The sequence below is a fragment of the Chlamydotis macqueenii genome, chromosome 6 (genome assembly GCF_036417535.1).
Source record: "Chlamydotis macqueenii isolate bChlMac1 chromosome 6, bChlMac1.mat, whole genome shotgun sequence".
NCBI classification, from domain to species: domain Eukaryota; kingdom Metazoa; phylum Chordata; class Aves; order Otidiformes; family Otididae; genus Chlamydotis; species Chlamydotis macqueenii.
This window is the reverse complement of record NC_141561.1, coordinates 16230399-16244416: the sequence shown is the minus strand read 5'-3', so window position 1 is coordinate 16244416 and position 14018 is coordinate 16230399. Positions and strand designations below refer to the sequence as shown.

The following is a 14018-nucleotide window of genomic DNA, read 5'->3' as shown; positions in this document are numbered from 1 at the left end:
GCCTGGCCTTGGCACTGACAGAGACTTGGGAGCCTTTGGTTGCCTCTTCTCCTCCAGGAGAGGTTGGCTGGTGGCAGAGGGCAAAGGACAAGTGTAAGCATGTAAAAAGCTGCAGCCAGCTCATCTTCAAGGGGGTAGGCAGAGATGACCAGGAGATGGAATTAAACTGAGTAGAGAAACAACGCCAGCTCCTGAAAACCAAGATAATACCCTAGGAGAAGGTTGGCAGAGGCCTGACAAGAAGGGTGGAGGGAGGTTGGTGCATCCTTCAAAGCCAGAAGAGCACGCTTGGCTTGGAGTTCTCCAAGTGCCAAATCCTGAGTGGTCTTGGGAATGTCATTTGAAGACAGACCTCAGCTGCACCCTGCTCCTCTCAGGCTTGATTGTCCTCTCCCTCTACCACCTGTAACAATTCATGTTTCTGCATGCCAGGAAGTGCTAACCAAGATCAAGGGTGCAAGTGGCAAGAAAAACCTTCTGCAGCTCCCCTAGATGCTGTGGCTGATTGCCACCGCTCTGCAGCCTGATGCGAAACCAGAGTGAGATGATGCAAATCATCACATAGACCCTGTCAGGGTCAGCAGGAACAGCCAGTGCTCAGTCCTGGCCTTGCAAATCAGAAAGTCTCAGTAGTCCAAACTGAGAAACATCCCTGGGGAATCTGGTCCACTGGTTAATCACCATCACCCTTAAATCTAATAACAAAACAGTAATAGTAAGCAGTTGTGCTTTTCCTGCCTTTTATAGCAACGTTCCCACACCACAGTGAGGGACATTGTTTTGGGTTCACAAACAGCTTTTGGGCCACATTTATGCCTTCATCTCTTTTTCTGTGGCCTACCTCTTACCTGGCTGGACTCCACTCACCAGAAGTTAGCCAGAGTGATACATCCACTGCAATAAAACCAACCAGCCAGCAGAAAAGCACACATAAGCACACACGGTAAGCTTGGTCCTAGCCTGGGTGAACCTTAGCATTCCTTCACATTCTGGGCTGTGGAAAGAGTTGTTCAAACTAGGCTCATAGCAACCTTTTAGACGTCGCACTCAGAGTTATGTAAAATATTTTCCCTGCTTTGGTAGTTGGCAAACTTTGTTTTATAAGACAAATGGAATTTATTAATGCAAAATATTTATCAAGTCTTTGTATTTTTTTTTCCAAGGGAGTAGAGAGGTTGACCAGAAGTCTTTCATCTTTGTTGGCTTCTGAATGTTAAAAATGCAGCTGATTTAGAGCAAGACCACAAGCCATAGTCTCACTCATTTCCATGCAACCCCTTTTTCTGCAAGTGATGGCAAGTTCTCTCTTTGACAAAGGTACCATCTTCCTGCAGCGCGGGCAGGGAATGCTCCTGAAATGTATTCTCAAAGGCTTGGGTGATCTCCATCCTACAGATGAACAACAGAGGTAAAAGGCAGCAGGCAGGGTCCTCTGTGCTCAAGTCTCCACAGATGGGCAAAACCAGAAGATACTCCATGCCTTGAGGACCTCACATCCTCCAAGAAGGTGCATGTAACATCAGAACACACCAAAAAAAAAAAAAGGAAATAGTAGCAAAAGGGAGGACAGCACATTGGCCATATGAAGTAGCCTGATCCCCACGTACAACCACTCTGAGCACTGATCTCCACCTTTTGGAAACAAAAGAAGTAACGCAACCGGCAGCTCTACTGCCACATCTAATTCCTTGGATTCTCCAACTGAGCTATGTGAAATGACCTATCAGTGCTTAAGGTCCATGTTGTAAAAACCATCACTGTCTTAACCTGCTAAACACTGATTTGATAATAATAATCATCACCAAAGCTCTTGGCAATGGCCAGGCTGCCGGTTTGCTCAGGAATGTCATTTGAAGGCAGACCTCAGCTGCAGCCTGCTCATCTCAGGCTTGGTTGTCCTCTCTCTCTACCACCTGTAACAATTCATATTTCTGTATGCAAACCAGTTTCTTTAGGCTTCCATACCTGTCTGATTTATTCTCATCTTCTGTCTTTTCCTTTGACCGTTTTCTTCTTCACTTTGATAGGTACCAGCATAGTCTTCATCTCAGGTCCATAAGGACTGTCACAGCATACACATTTTTGTCAGAGGTGGATCTAACTTTGGAATAATTCTTTCTTATTCTTCATGCACAAAGAAGAACACATCTTCAGCTGACTAAGGTTAAAAATTAGTTGTTTAATGCCTGGATTATTTACTTGTTCCCCTTCTTCCCTTGCATGACTTGGGTCTACTCTACATTTAAGGGTTTCTCAAATGTTGCATTTACGGATTTGCCTTTTCATCTCAAATCTAATCAACTACAGTAAAAAGAGTTTCAAATCCAACAGCTTGAATGGAAACAGACATGATTGATAGAGACCAAGATTCAATCTTCAAACAATCAATTTGGCCTCGCAGCTGGGATATTGGAGACAATCTTATTCTGCCTCAAATCTTCTCCCTTCCAAGTTGAGGCCCAGTAGTACGTGGTGACATGGAAGAACTATAGTCAGTGAAAAAAGCAAGTGCCATCTTGGTCCACCACTTAGCACCTCCCATGGAGTAATATTTATTTGGAGGAATCACGTCCTCTTCTCCACACTTTCAAAGACCTGGAGACATTCCAGAACTGCCTGAAGGCGAAAGCAAAGCAGTGACTTGCAGGACATTTGTTTCAGGGTGGGAAAAGGCTGCAGAATAAAATGTTCCTTTTACAACATGAGATTTAAGCAAAGAAAAGGAGAGGGGTCACAGAGCAATCTCCTGAGACCAAACTCATGAGTTATAAATAAATATTCCCCGGTGTGGACAGAGGTCCCCTTAGAAAAGCCCACTGAATCAAGGCTGAAAATATTCCATTTTGGTGAACAAAATACAAAAAAAAAAAAAAAGAAGTTGTCACTAACAGGAGAGCTACAAGATCGATAAGGAGTAGTTCTCCACTCTCCAGGTTAATGGGCCCATTTCACACGAGTGGGCCAAAGTCACCGCGTTTTGAGCGGAGAGAGTGTGAACAAGAAGCATCTTAGTGGAAAAGTGGGGAGTTATCACATGGCCTGGACTACCCTTCCATCTCAAGTATGGCCTCTTCTGTGCCAAGGTCTGCCCTTGACTTTCCAGTCCTCCACTCATCCCAGTCTGAAGCATGGTGAACACAGGCTCTGTAGCCCCACAACAGAATTTCCTCTGCAGCAGCTTCCCTGCATCCCCTGCTGAGCTCTTTCCACAAAGAGCTGGTAGGACTCTGAGCACGAGGGAGGGGATCTAACATCCCCAACCTGAACACAAACGCATGCTCCCAAGGTGTGTCCGTCAGATGACTGAGGCCAGGAGAGTAGGTGAGAGGCAGAACAAAGCCCAGGGAATCTTTTACAGAATTCACATTTTAAAAGCACAGCCTCAGCTGGTGTAACCTAGCAATATTGTTCTTGTAATTGCACAAAAATAAGAAACCCTGGCCAGCTCTCCTTCTGCTGCCAAAGGGGCAAGGGGCAGCCGTGACCATGCCCTCAGAGCTGGTGAGGGCAACTCCAACCCATTTTCCCTCCTGAGAAACCAGGTGGAGGAGTGCTGCCAGCAAAGCCCCAGACGTGCGGCCCCACAGGGCTGACCGTGCTCTTCCCCTGGCTGCGCACCGGGCAGCTCGGACAGCTTCCCACCGTGACACCGCTCACGCTCTGGGTCAGGAGGTGAGTAAGAGAGGACAAGAGAAGAAACAAGAGGTGGGCAAAGGTCGAGGGAAAGCCAGTCCTTGGGCTCTCCAAATGCTTATGCAAGATTGGCTCTGGTGGAGCTCAAGGGAGGTTTGTAGCCTGACGTATTGATGGAAGCCAGAGTCCCAGGAGAAGGTTTCTTTTAGGCAGACATTGGGGTTTCATCAATGCTGCACTAGCTTCTCTCACCTTTCTTTGCTTGGGCAGTTTCGGATGCCAAAGCAGTGCTGCCCTTTGCTTGGGGCAGAGGGAGAGAAGCAGCCCAGGCCTGAAGCTCTGGTCTGGGGGTCCCTCCCTGCCTGGCTGTAGGCATCAGCTCCAGGGATGCTTCTACACCAGTATAAGCACTGTTGGGGAAACAGAAAGGGAGCACAACGGCCTCATTCACTTACTAATAGGCTACTGAAAGATAATCAAATCTATGATTGCCCTGCAAGGATAAGGTCCAACTTGCTAAAAACAGAGGAAAAAGCAAGACAGGGCAAGGGAGGAGAGGAAATGGATTAGGTTTTCCAGAAGCACCCCAAAACCCACACTTCCAACTCAACAGGAGCCCCAGGAGGCTGAGTGGGGCAGTGACAGCAAACTGCTGAACACCAAACGAGCACTTTTTTCAGCTCTGGGTAGAAAAACCCTTTATTGCAGAGCTTCCATAGTTCATATGCTTAGAGCAACAGTGTACAGAAAGGAGAAGGTTTGGGGTTTTTTGGGAAGGGAGGTGGAAAGAAAAAAAAAAAAAAAAAGCACAAAACCTGCACTGGGAAAGCCACACCGATGAGCTTGTTAACATTTGAAGAGACTGCTTGGCGTGATTCCTTACACAGATTCCTGCCAAGAATTTGCAAGAGGCAAGTATATTTAGCAATCCAATGCATGCCAAAGTCTTGTCAAGAGAAAAAAAAAAAAACACTTTGAATATGTGGAATAGCAATTAGACATTTTCTAAGCAGCCATTTTCAAAATGCATCCAGGCATCTAATAAGGGCACCTGAGGCATATCCACAACTCCGCCACACTCCATGCCACAAAAGACATCCGCTAAGGATCAAATACTCGAAGAAAGGATATGTTACCGATGGCAACTGCCCACTTCCAGAGCACTGGGGCCAGTTTCAAGCAGGCGATTCCTTGTCACACTGAGCCACTGGAAATACAGTCTTATGCCACTGCACATCACTTTGTAGCATCCTTTTAGGAATCATTTATCCAAGAAAAGCTATGAGCCACGCTGCATAGATGGGAAGCAGAGAGGTGTTGCCTGCCCACTACTTTCATGGGAGCTGGACCACCAGCTCTGTGATGCTGTTTCCCCAAGCAGAACTGCTGAACATGATGAGCAGCAGGTGGAAGTGAGGACAATATTTAAAATCAGATGGTGCCTTGCAGCCTGTGAAAGTGGTGCTCGCATCATGCCCCAACTCTGGCTGATTCGCTTGTTGTCCAACACTCTGAGCTGCAAAGCCACCAATAGACTTCATCACTAAAGCTCCTTTCTTTCTAATAAGAGACTTAGAAAATTGTCCCAGGAAGTTCACTCATCTGCATCAGTCACTTTTGTTTCTGAAGTGCCATTGGGAATCACCCTGGGATGCAGCATGGAGGAAGAGGCATGAAGGAGCTCGGGAAGGCAACAGGCAGCCCTTGATTGTGCACAAGGATTGTGCAGCTCACCATACAGTAAGGCCAAGACATTTGCTGTTCATGGAAGTTAGAAATCACACTGAGTTATGCTCCTTAAAAAATGGTGCCCATCGCTTATAATTGTCAGGCTGTATTATAGTCAGACCCCTAAGAAGGACACAAAGCCAAAAGCGAGTACCCCCACATGGGCTGAGTTCACATTGCCTTTAAGTCAGGATGCACGGAAGGGACAACCAATGCCTCCTTCTCACCTGCTTTTCAAAAACAACCAAGATCGACCAACCTGCTCAGCCACATCTACAGAACATTCGGTCAGATTCAAAGTCTCCGCTTCCACCAAACCCTCCTCCAATTCCCATAGCTGTAGCAACCCGGATGGGTCAGACACTGCCGTAAGCTTACATCCTCCAAGACAGGTGCCACCACTTTGCCTTCTGCTTCTACAGCATCTAAGACAACTCTATCCAAGTTCCCAGCTAAGGCTTATCAACAAGTATACTGAAAGCGGTAAAATTGCTAAGAATCCCTGTTTTCACACTAGATTCCTAGAGGAAACAACAAATTTTGAGGATCATCTGTCCAGATCACATAGTCATTGATACAACAGGTTCTTCTAGGATATCTACAGGGTTTGGAGAGCGCAACCACACAAATTCAGCTCCGTTAGAGGCCACAAGTGACCACAAGCCCCTGTCTCCAACACCTCCACTCCAATTTCTACCTCCTGATCTCTTTTGGCAGAGACCCCTGTTTCAGTCTGAAATCACCGTCACAGTCTGTTTTAGCGGGAAAGCATGAAACGCTGAGCTAAGAAGCTACAGCAGGCGTACAGGTGAGCAGAGCCTTTCCCCTGGATGGGAAGGGGAGCCGAGAAGATGCAGTCAAGCAGCAGCTTTGCACCACTGAGCAGCAGAGCGGCAGTGTCGCCCGCTGGCCGCTCGCAGCATTGCCAGCTGACAGCGCTCTGACCGCAGCATCCTTCCTCTTCCCTGCCCTGTCCACCTTCCTCCCTGATCTCACTTCGAGGAAACGTGCTAAGTGGGCCGCCCTGAAGGTTCACCACCACAAAATGCCCCTGCTCAGGAGCAGACCAGGGTACCATTGCGCCCTTGGAAGAAAACAAGAAGTCCAGGAGCTCTGTAGGTGCAGCCCAAAGATGGATGCAAGTAGGACCATGTAGTCCAGATTGAAAAAAAAAAAAATCATCCCACATCATCCTCTCTTTCGATTTCCACCCTGCCCAGCTTCTACCCTCTGCAAATACTAATCCCAAAGGGAATTAATAGCTTCCTCAGCAAGAATAGAAGCCACCTTGGATAAGATTATCTGTGCAGTCACCGTAGGATATCAGCATAACAAAACATATCCTCTGCACCTGTTCACAAATGGCTACTTCATAGCAGCTGAGTGAGCTTTAATCAGAAACTTGTACTTTAATTACAACCTCTGCATCAATGAAGAAAGCACAGAGGTGTGCAGTTCTATATCTGAGCACGCAGAACTGGGAGGGGAGAGGGATGTGGAAATGTGACCCAAGCACTGAGTCAAGAACAAAAACCAAAACACAGACAAATGCTATCCTGCTTGTAAAGACACCTCATTTCCTGAGCAGTGAGCGCTGGTAACACACGCCTCCACGCAGCAGCTGTCACAGCCAGCTACAAGCCTTCAAGGCAGCAGGTAAATCCAAATTTGCCAGAAGCACACTCACCAGCTTGCCATTTACATCTGATGTTAGCAGTTCAGGAACTCCAGAAGACAGCAGGATGTATTTAAGCAGGGGACATCTGCAGCTGTTCCAAGGACTGAGCAGTACATTTGGCAATCACTGGGGTGTAGCAGTGGCAGGTGAGCCACATCCACGGCTCTTGTATCAGTGCAGATCCCTGTGAAGTTTTGCTCCAGTGGGAACACCTCATGCAGGTGCTGCTGGAGTTTTGGACCTTTTCTGCAGCTTCACTGAAAACAGCATTTCTGCCTCCCATCCTCAAGCCCGCTACTGGAAGCTGGGCTGCTGTTTCCAAGCTGTCAGCCTCTCCTGCCCTGATGGGCCACAGAGGGCCTCCCTGCAGAAACACGGAGCTCCACAGAGCAACCCAAGCCCCTCATAGCACTTTCTAGAGGCAGAGCTGTACAGCCACAGCACCCGAAGAACCTCCCCCAAAGCACATCAAGTGTTTTGCCAACAGACTTTGACATGATGAAAGAGCAAAGTCATCAGTGCTCATGTGGTGTCATCACAATTTCCCAAAAAAAAGGGCTCACATTTTAAATGAAGACATCTTCAGCATAATGGAAGCTGTCTTAATTTTAATGCTGTTTAAGAAACATTGTCCTTGCCCAGAAACCTTCTCGAAAGCCCTCTCCCAAGGTGATGTAGATGTGTGGCCAGTACCTCCCAAGCTCACTCATCTCCACATGAGCTGGCAACTGAAACGGCTCTCCCCATCCACTTCACCCCTTTTCCTGGAGGTGCAAGCAGGACACAGAGCTGTTTCTGGACATCACCCCTTGTGCAAAATACCCAACCCTTTCTTCTCACCGAGTTTACCTAAAGGATGGCTCAGCTACTTGCAAAGCAGCTCCTGGACCACAGAACTTGATAAGCCTGTGTAGGAAAGGAACCCAAAGTTAGGGGCAGCACCTCTTTATGAACTCACTCTGGCAGGCCAGCAGCTGTTTTTCAGACAGCAGCGACATTCTCACAGCAGCGTAACCCACCCTCACACACCATGTACCCCATCCTCAGCGGGAGCAGCAGTCAGCAGGAGAAAAACTGACTCCTTGAGCTATTTCAGCTGCCCACACACCAGTGGATAGCCACCCCTGCAAGAGACTGGAAGCATCTTAACAGAAAATGAAGTTCAAGGCAGCTTGGAGATGGCATCCCAAGAAACTAGGTAGCACCAATCAGGATCGGCAACAGCAGCAGCCAGGACAAAGCTGGGAGGTCTGACAAAGAACCTAGCAAACACTGCTGTTGGCAGGTCATGTAAGAAAAGCAGCAGCAAATATGAGACAGCTAAAGAGTCTCTTGCACCCACAGCTTTCCTTCGTAACTGTGACGTAACACAAGACACACGTGCAGGCCATGATGGTGTTCATCTAGATGTACAAAAATGAGCCACTGCTTCTAAAAGTCATCACCCTCTGCCACCTCCACTTCAAGCCTGTCACACAACTTCCACCCTGCACTACAGGCAGGGCGTCTGTCAACAGAGAAACGTGCAGTGATCTCTCTCCCAGAAAGTCGGCCGTCCCGAGTCCCAGGGAATGACCCTCACCACTGTTGGGAGGTGAGATGAAGGATATACAGGTTGGTAGGAACAGAACTGGATACCCAAATACATGGATTTACTTTAGTAAGGGAAGTTTAGAGCACTGAATTAAAAAAAAAAAAAAAAGTAGGCAAAAAGTTCAGGGGCACTGCAGTCAACCTTCTGAGCCACAGACTTTTTGCAGCTTGGGAAAAGGTTCCTACTTAGGTCCAGTTCTGAAGCTGTCTGTTAAAGATGTCAGGCTCATTAATAACATGACTGCCATAGCTCATCACCACCCAGATCCATTTAAAGCTCAAGCTGGAACAAGAGCAAGCAACCACTGTTACCTGCTTATTGTTTTCCCTGCAGCAGCTATCAAGGTTATTAGGCAGACTCGTGTTTTCTGACCTGTATTGTTAAGGACGGGAGAGGTGCTGCAGTCACTGAAAAACCCAGACAAAAACAAATCTCAAACCAAATTGAAACTGACCTGACAAACAGATCATAAAAAATGTTCCAGCATCTTAAGCTTGACAGTCTAAAGGGATGATTTGGAGGCAATTATTAACACAAATAGCAGCTTTTCCTCCAAGACTGAATGTCCCAGAAGTTGGCTCAACATGAAAAGCTATTGAACTCAGTATGGATTAGGGAACTTGAACACACAGACCCAGGAGCCTGCTCTCAGACCTAGGAAGCGCAAGCCATAGAGCATGTTCAGGTGGACTAACCTCAAGATCTGCAGACAAGAGAACACTCTACGGGCTGTAGTAAGCTATCGTCTGTAGCTGGCATCAGAAAATAAAGCAGCAACAGTCAGCAACAGAAGATGATAGCTGCTCTTTTCCCATTTCCATCTCTGCCCCTAAGCCAGTCACGATGCTCTCTTTCTCTCCATCTTGCAGCACGCACCCTGCTCCCCTCAGCTCTGCTCAAAGGCAAACAGGAAGAAACAGAGCGATGTTTCTCCCTCCTTATATCTGTCCATTCCTCCAGTCACGGAGCTCTACGCTATCCCTCAAGGCCCAGACATGAAGGATATATCAAGCTGAGTGAGGCTTCTTCAAACTATTTTAAGTTTTCCTCAGATTCACTTCAGCACATTCAAGCGACAAAATATGCAATTAACTGGAAAGGAAAAGTGGTTTTTAATGGCTTCACCAGTAACAAGAGCCACACAACTACTGGATAGCACTACTAACATCTCCATAGTTTTAAATACAGTACCGCGAGACAAACAGGACTTTTTGCAGAAAGACAAACATGATTCCACTCCATTATCACCTTTTTATTGTTAAAAGGACAGATCTTGACAGTGGAAAGAAAGGATGTTTCACAAGGAGTACAGGATGTAGCTTCTACTGGTCTTTCAATTCCTTCAATCTTCTGATGGCAGATTTGACTGTCACTGCAGAGGTGGTACTGGAAGAAGAAGCAGAGTCATTTGCATGTGGCAGCAGAACAACCCATGCCAATGCTATTTTTTTGAGACAGCACTAATCATTTCAAACAGTTATCGCCTGATTGTATAGTCAACAGGGGGCTAATTCCACTTTGATTCTCATGACAACAAAGCGTAGGCCTTTGTCTACAGAAGCACGTGCAACTTCACCAGCTACATCTCAACCCAAATTATCCAGTCACGCATCAACTACATGCACAAGCGTGTGGGCTCAGACTCCTGGCACTGTTATGCGTAGGGCAATATTGTCTTCTACCAGAATTCAGAGGGGAAGGAGAGTAAAGAAGGGAGTAACCAAGGGCACCATCACAGTAAGGATTATAAAGATTTGATGCTTTTAAAACAAAAGCAAAACATGGAAATCACTTTCCTTGGAGCCTACTGTATCTGTGCTTCTGAACTAAAAAGGCTAGGGTAGTAACTACAGAAAAAATGCTGTTTAGGCTTTGAAAGAAGAGGTAAGAGTTCCTTTACAAAATTACGATTTTTATACAGTCAAAAGAATCAAGGAAGGAAAAATAATCCCCATGTCAGAGGCATAATTTATTAGAAGCTGTTGAAGCTCCTTTTAGAATAGGTCAAAGAATCGTCTGTCACATGTTGTCCATACAGATGATTCCACTCTGAGATGACTGGATGAACCAGCCATCCTCTCTGCTCCTTTTCTGCCAACATCACCAAAAAACTGGCCCAAGCGCAATACCTCGTACAAGCAATAACTGTAGCTTACATCTCAAGTAAGAAATGCCACTACAGCCAAACTAGAAACTACTTAGATAAAAATATTTCTTTCAGTATTTGCAGATGTTTAAATCTCTTTATTTGGTTTGGGAAAAGATCTGGAGCTTGCATTTTTAAAGAATAGAACAACTGCTCTGATAAAGCCCAAAAAGAAATTTTGGAGGGACAACCAAAATCAGCAGCAGTAATATGATGGATAAAATGCAGTATTCTCAGAAACTGCACAACAGATACTGGAAAGAATAGCAACCAAATCCAAATAAATGTTGACAGAAGCTTCTTCATTTTCTTACTTGTAAGTCCAGGCACCACCAGCAACTGTCTTCATGCAGGATCCACAGTGCCAGATACCCACAGCCTTCCTCTTCATTTTGGTCTGTAATTAAGAGGTTAAAAAATAAAAAATAAAAAATTGCACTCTCCATCAGCTGAGACAATCAAGAGAACTTGTACTATTGTCCAAACAACAAGCTTCAGGCAAGGGCTCCAGCATCACACCACAGCATTACCTATAACCCTAGTTGAGACAGGCAAGGATTAGAGAGTGTTACTATGTTTATTCAGATTCTTCAGAACAAGGAAAGTCCTTCTGAAATGGTTTTTAATTCAGATACAAAGTGGGTCATTTTTAAGCACAGCATCAAAAATTCAGCTCTTTTAAAAGGACAAAAATAGTAAGGAGTTAGGTTGCTCAGAGTAACAGATACTCATCTGGTTTGATACCCAATGTAACACTGCTGCTGTTAGTGCTCCCCGGATGTCCTGAGATTGCTCTAAACTTTTTAAAAAAACAAACAAACAAACAAAAAAAAACAACTACAGAACCCTTTGAATAGTATCTGAAGAGCGAGTGGTGGGTACCGAGCTCCTTTCACCTGTGCAAGTCTCCATCATCTCAGAAAGATGACAATGGGTTTGCCTAGACCTATACTGGATTCAGGCAGCCATACAAATGGGTTATCAACACTCTCACATCACATGAGAAAGACACTAAGTCTGAGGAAAAAAAAAAAAAAAAAACAAACAAAAAGAGAGAAGATGGAAATCTAAAGATTTCCCAACAGTGAAAGATACTGACTTTACAGGTATCAATAAAAATTTTCTGGGCAAAGCACAAGCTGACGGGCCTCTCAAACTGTCAAAAAGCAGATTTAAGAGTGAATGTTGATTACGTACATGAGCGGGTAAGACTACCTTCTTACCACTAATTCTTCCTCATCCAGAGTTATACAGCACATAAATCTAAGTAAGCATCTGCAACCAAAAGCTGTGAGAAAAGCAAACTCTCTTCCTCCCCCAAGTAAGCTGTAAAACTTAGTGAAGAAGAAAAAAAAAAAAAAAGCACCCAAGTCATGCCTTAATTACTAGGATAATAAGCGTGTTGTTTCAAAGCTCACAACAAACTAATTACTATCTCAAAACTACTCAAGTTTATCTCTTCAGCGGAAAAACAATCAAACCATCAAACTGCATTTCTAGTATCAATAACAAATTTACTTTTAAAGGCTGTTTTAGGGAAGGAGGTCTCTCACCTTGCCACAGAAGGAGCAGGTATACTTGGCATGCTGGCTAATTTCAATCTTCTTCACCATCTTCCTAAGAGACGCACCATAACGGGTACCATATTTACCCACAATCCCAACCTTCTTGGTGCGCTTAGCCTGTTGGGAGGCAAACCAGAATAAGCTTCAACTTTACTGAGATCTCCATCTCCTTGGCAGCTTCCCTCTCCTGCCACGCAACAGCAAAGCATTCAGCACTCAAAATCGGCGCTGCAGCCAACCAACGCTGCAAATAGAGCGTTAGTTACGACACGGCGGGAGGCTCCCGCAGCTGGGGCGGAGGGCCACGATCTGACAGCCAAGCACCAGCAAAGCCACGTCCTTCCTCAGGGCCAGGCCGCTCGCACATGAAATGCAGCGGCCAGCAGACCCGTGCACTCCGCAGTCTGCTCTGAACCCGGGCCTGGCCCTCTTCCAGCTCTTCTATTCGATCTTCCAGCGTCTCCCCGCCACCCTCGCCCGGCCTGACACTCCCCTCGCTCGGGCCACCTCCCACGGGCCACCCAGGCGGGAGCGACCCCCTCCCGCAGCCCAGCGCGGGGACGGGGCCTGGTCAGGGGCAGAGCCCACACAGGGCTCCGGCCCGCAGGCCCTCCCGGTCCACGCCCCGTCCCATTCTCTACTCTCAGCGGGCTCCGCGCTACCCTCTGCCGTGCCCCGCGGTCCCAGCGCGGCGGCGCCGGGGCGGATGGCGGCGGATCAGCCCCGGCCCCCCAGCCCCACTCACCATCTTCCTGCCCGGCGCCGACGCGGAGAGAGGAAACCCCACCTGCGCAGGCGCAGGATGAGCCGTCGCCGCCGGAAGTGACGGGAGAGGCGACGGCGCGCGGAGCGGACGGGGCCGGCGGCGGGAGGGGCTGCAGCGCGGCGGTGCGCAGCTGGGTGGTCGCGCTTTAAATTGGGCGCGTTTCTGCCGTGACAGCGGCGTTACCTAGCGCCTGCAGCGCCGTGCGGGAAGGTGCCGCCGCTCTTCTGAAACCCGGGCGGTGCGGCAGCCCCGGAGGCGCAGGATGGTGGAGCGCAGGCCCCGGGGCTGCCAGCCGGGGCCGCGCCAGGACGGGAGAAGCGGTGGCATTCACTCACCTCGTCTTCTGTCAAAATACGTAGAAGGTAGATGTCAGAATTAAAAAAAAAAAAAAAAAAAAACAACAGCAAACCAGATCGGAGCGGCAGAAGGGATTAAAAATAATAAGAATTTTAAAAATATAGGTGGATTGATGAGGATGAGCTCTAATTGTAAACCACGCCAGCCCAACCCCGGAGGCGCGCGGGGCCAGGGCCCAGCAGGGCTCCCGTGCCGCTCGGACCTGGCGCGGGTGAGCGAAACGTGCGCCAACGCTGCCGCGCTGCAGTGCTGCTAACGGCATTCGCATCCCGTTAACCGCCATTCAACGGGATCCGCTTAGCCCCAGAGATTTCTAACGCGCAGAGCCAGCTCCAGCTCATCCCCTCCAGCCCCCACCTGGAGAAACCATCCCTGGGTACTTCTTGCAGGTGCTTCTCCTCCCGTGACAGCCCCATACCCACCCTGGCTGCCTTGCCCCATGACAGCCCTCCTCCTCATCTGCAGTCTATTTAATTAGTGGGGAATTAATGACTGGAGCATATCCTGCCACTACATTAGTCTTTCTCTGACAGGGGTCTGTACTTTCAGAG

At 47.5% G+C, this 14018-nt stretch overlaps 1 protein-coding gene across 1 annotated transcript; it reads right to left on the bottom strand.

Annotated features, from left to right (window-relative positions):
• Positions 1-9870: 9870 nt before the first annotated feature.
• On the bottom strand, positions 9871-13199 carry RPL37A (ribosomal protein L37a). Its single transcript, XM_086751499.1, has 4 exons — positions 13090-13199; positions 12333-12461; positions 11094-11176; positions 9871-10019 (listed from the first exon to the last, which is right to left on the bottom strand). The coding sequence occupies exons 1-4, from the start codon at positions 13090-13092 to the stop codon at positions 9956-9958; spliced, it is 279 nt and encodes a 92-aa protein (XP_086607625.1). The 5' UTR covers positions 13093-13199; the 3' UTR covers positions 9871-9955.
• Between the last annotated feature and the right edge of the window lie 819 nt (positions 13200-14018).

Coding starts and splice junctions, on each gene's coding strand:
- RPL37A (XM_086751499.1), bottom strand. Junction 11,177..12,332: donor CCTGCTCCTTCTGTGGCAAG/GTGAGAGACCTC, acceptor TCTTAATTACAG/ACCAAAATGAAGAGGAAGGC. Junction 10,020..11,093: donor GGTGGTGCCTGGACTTACAA/GTAAGAAAATGA, acceptor TTCTTCTTCCAG/TACCACCTCTGCAGTGACAG.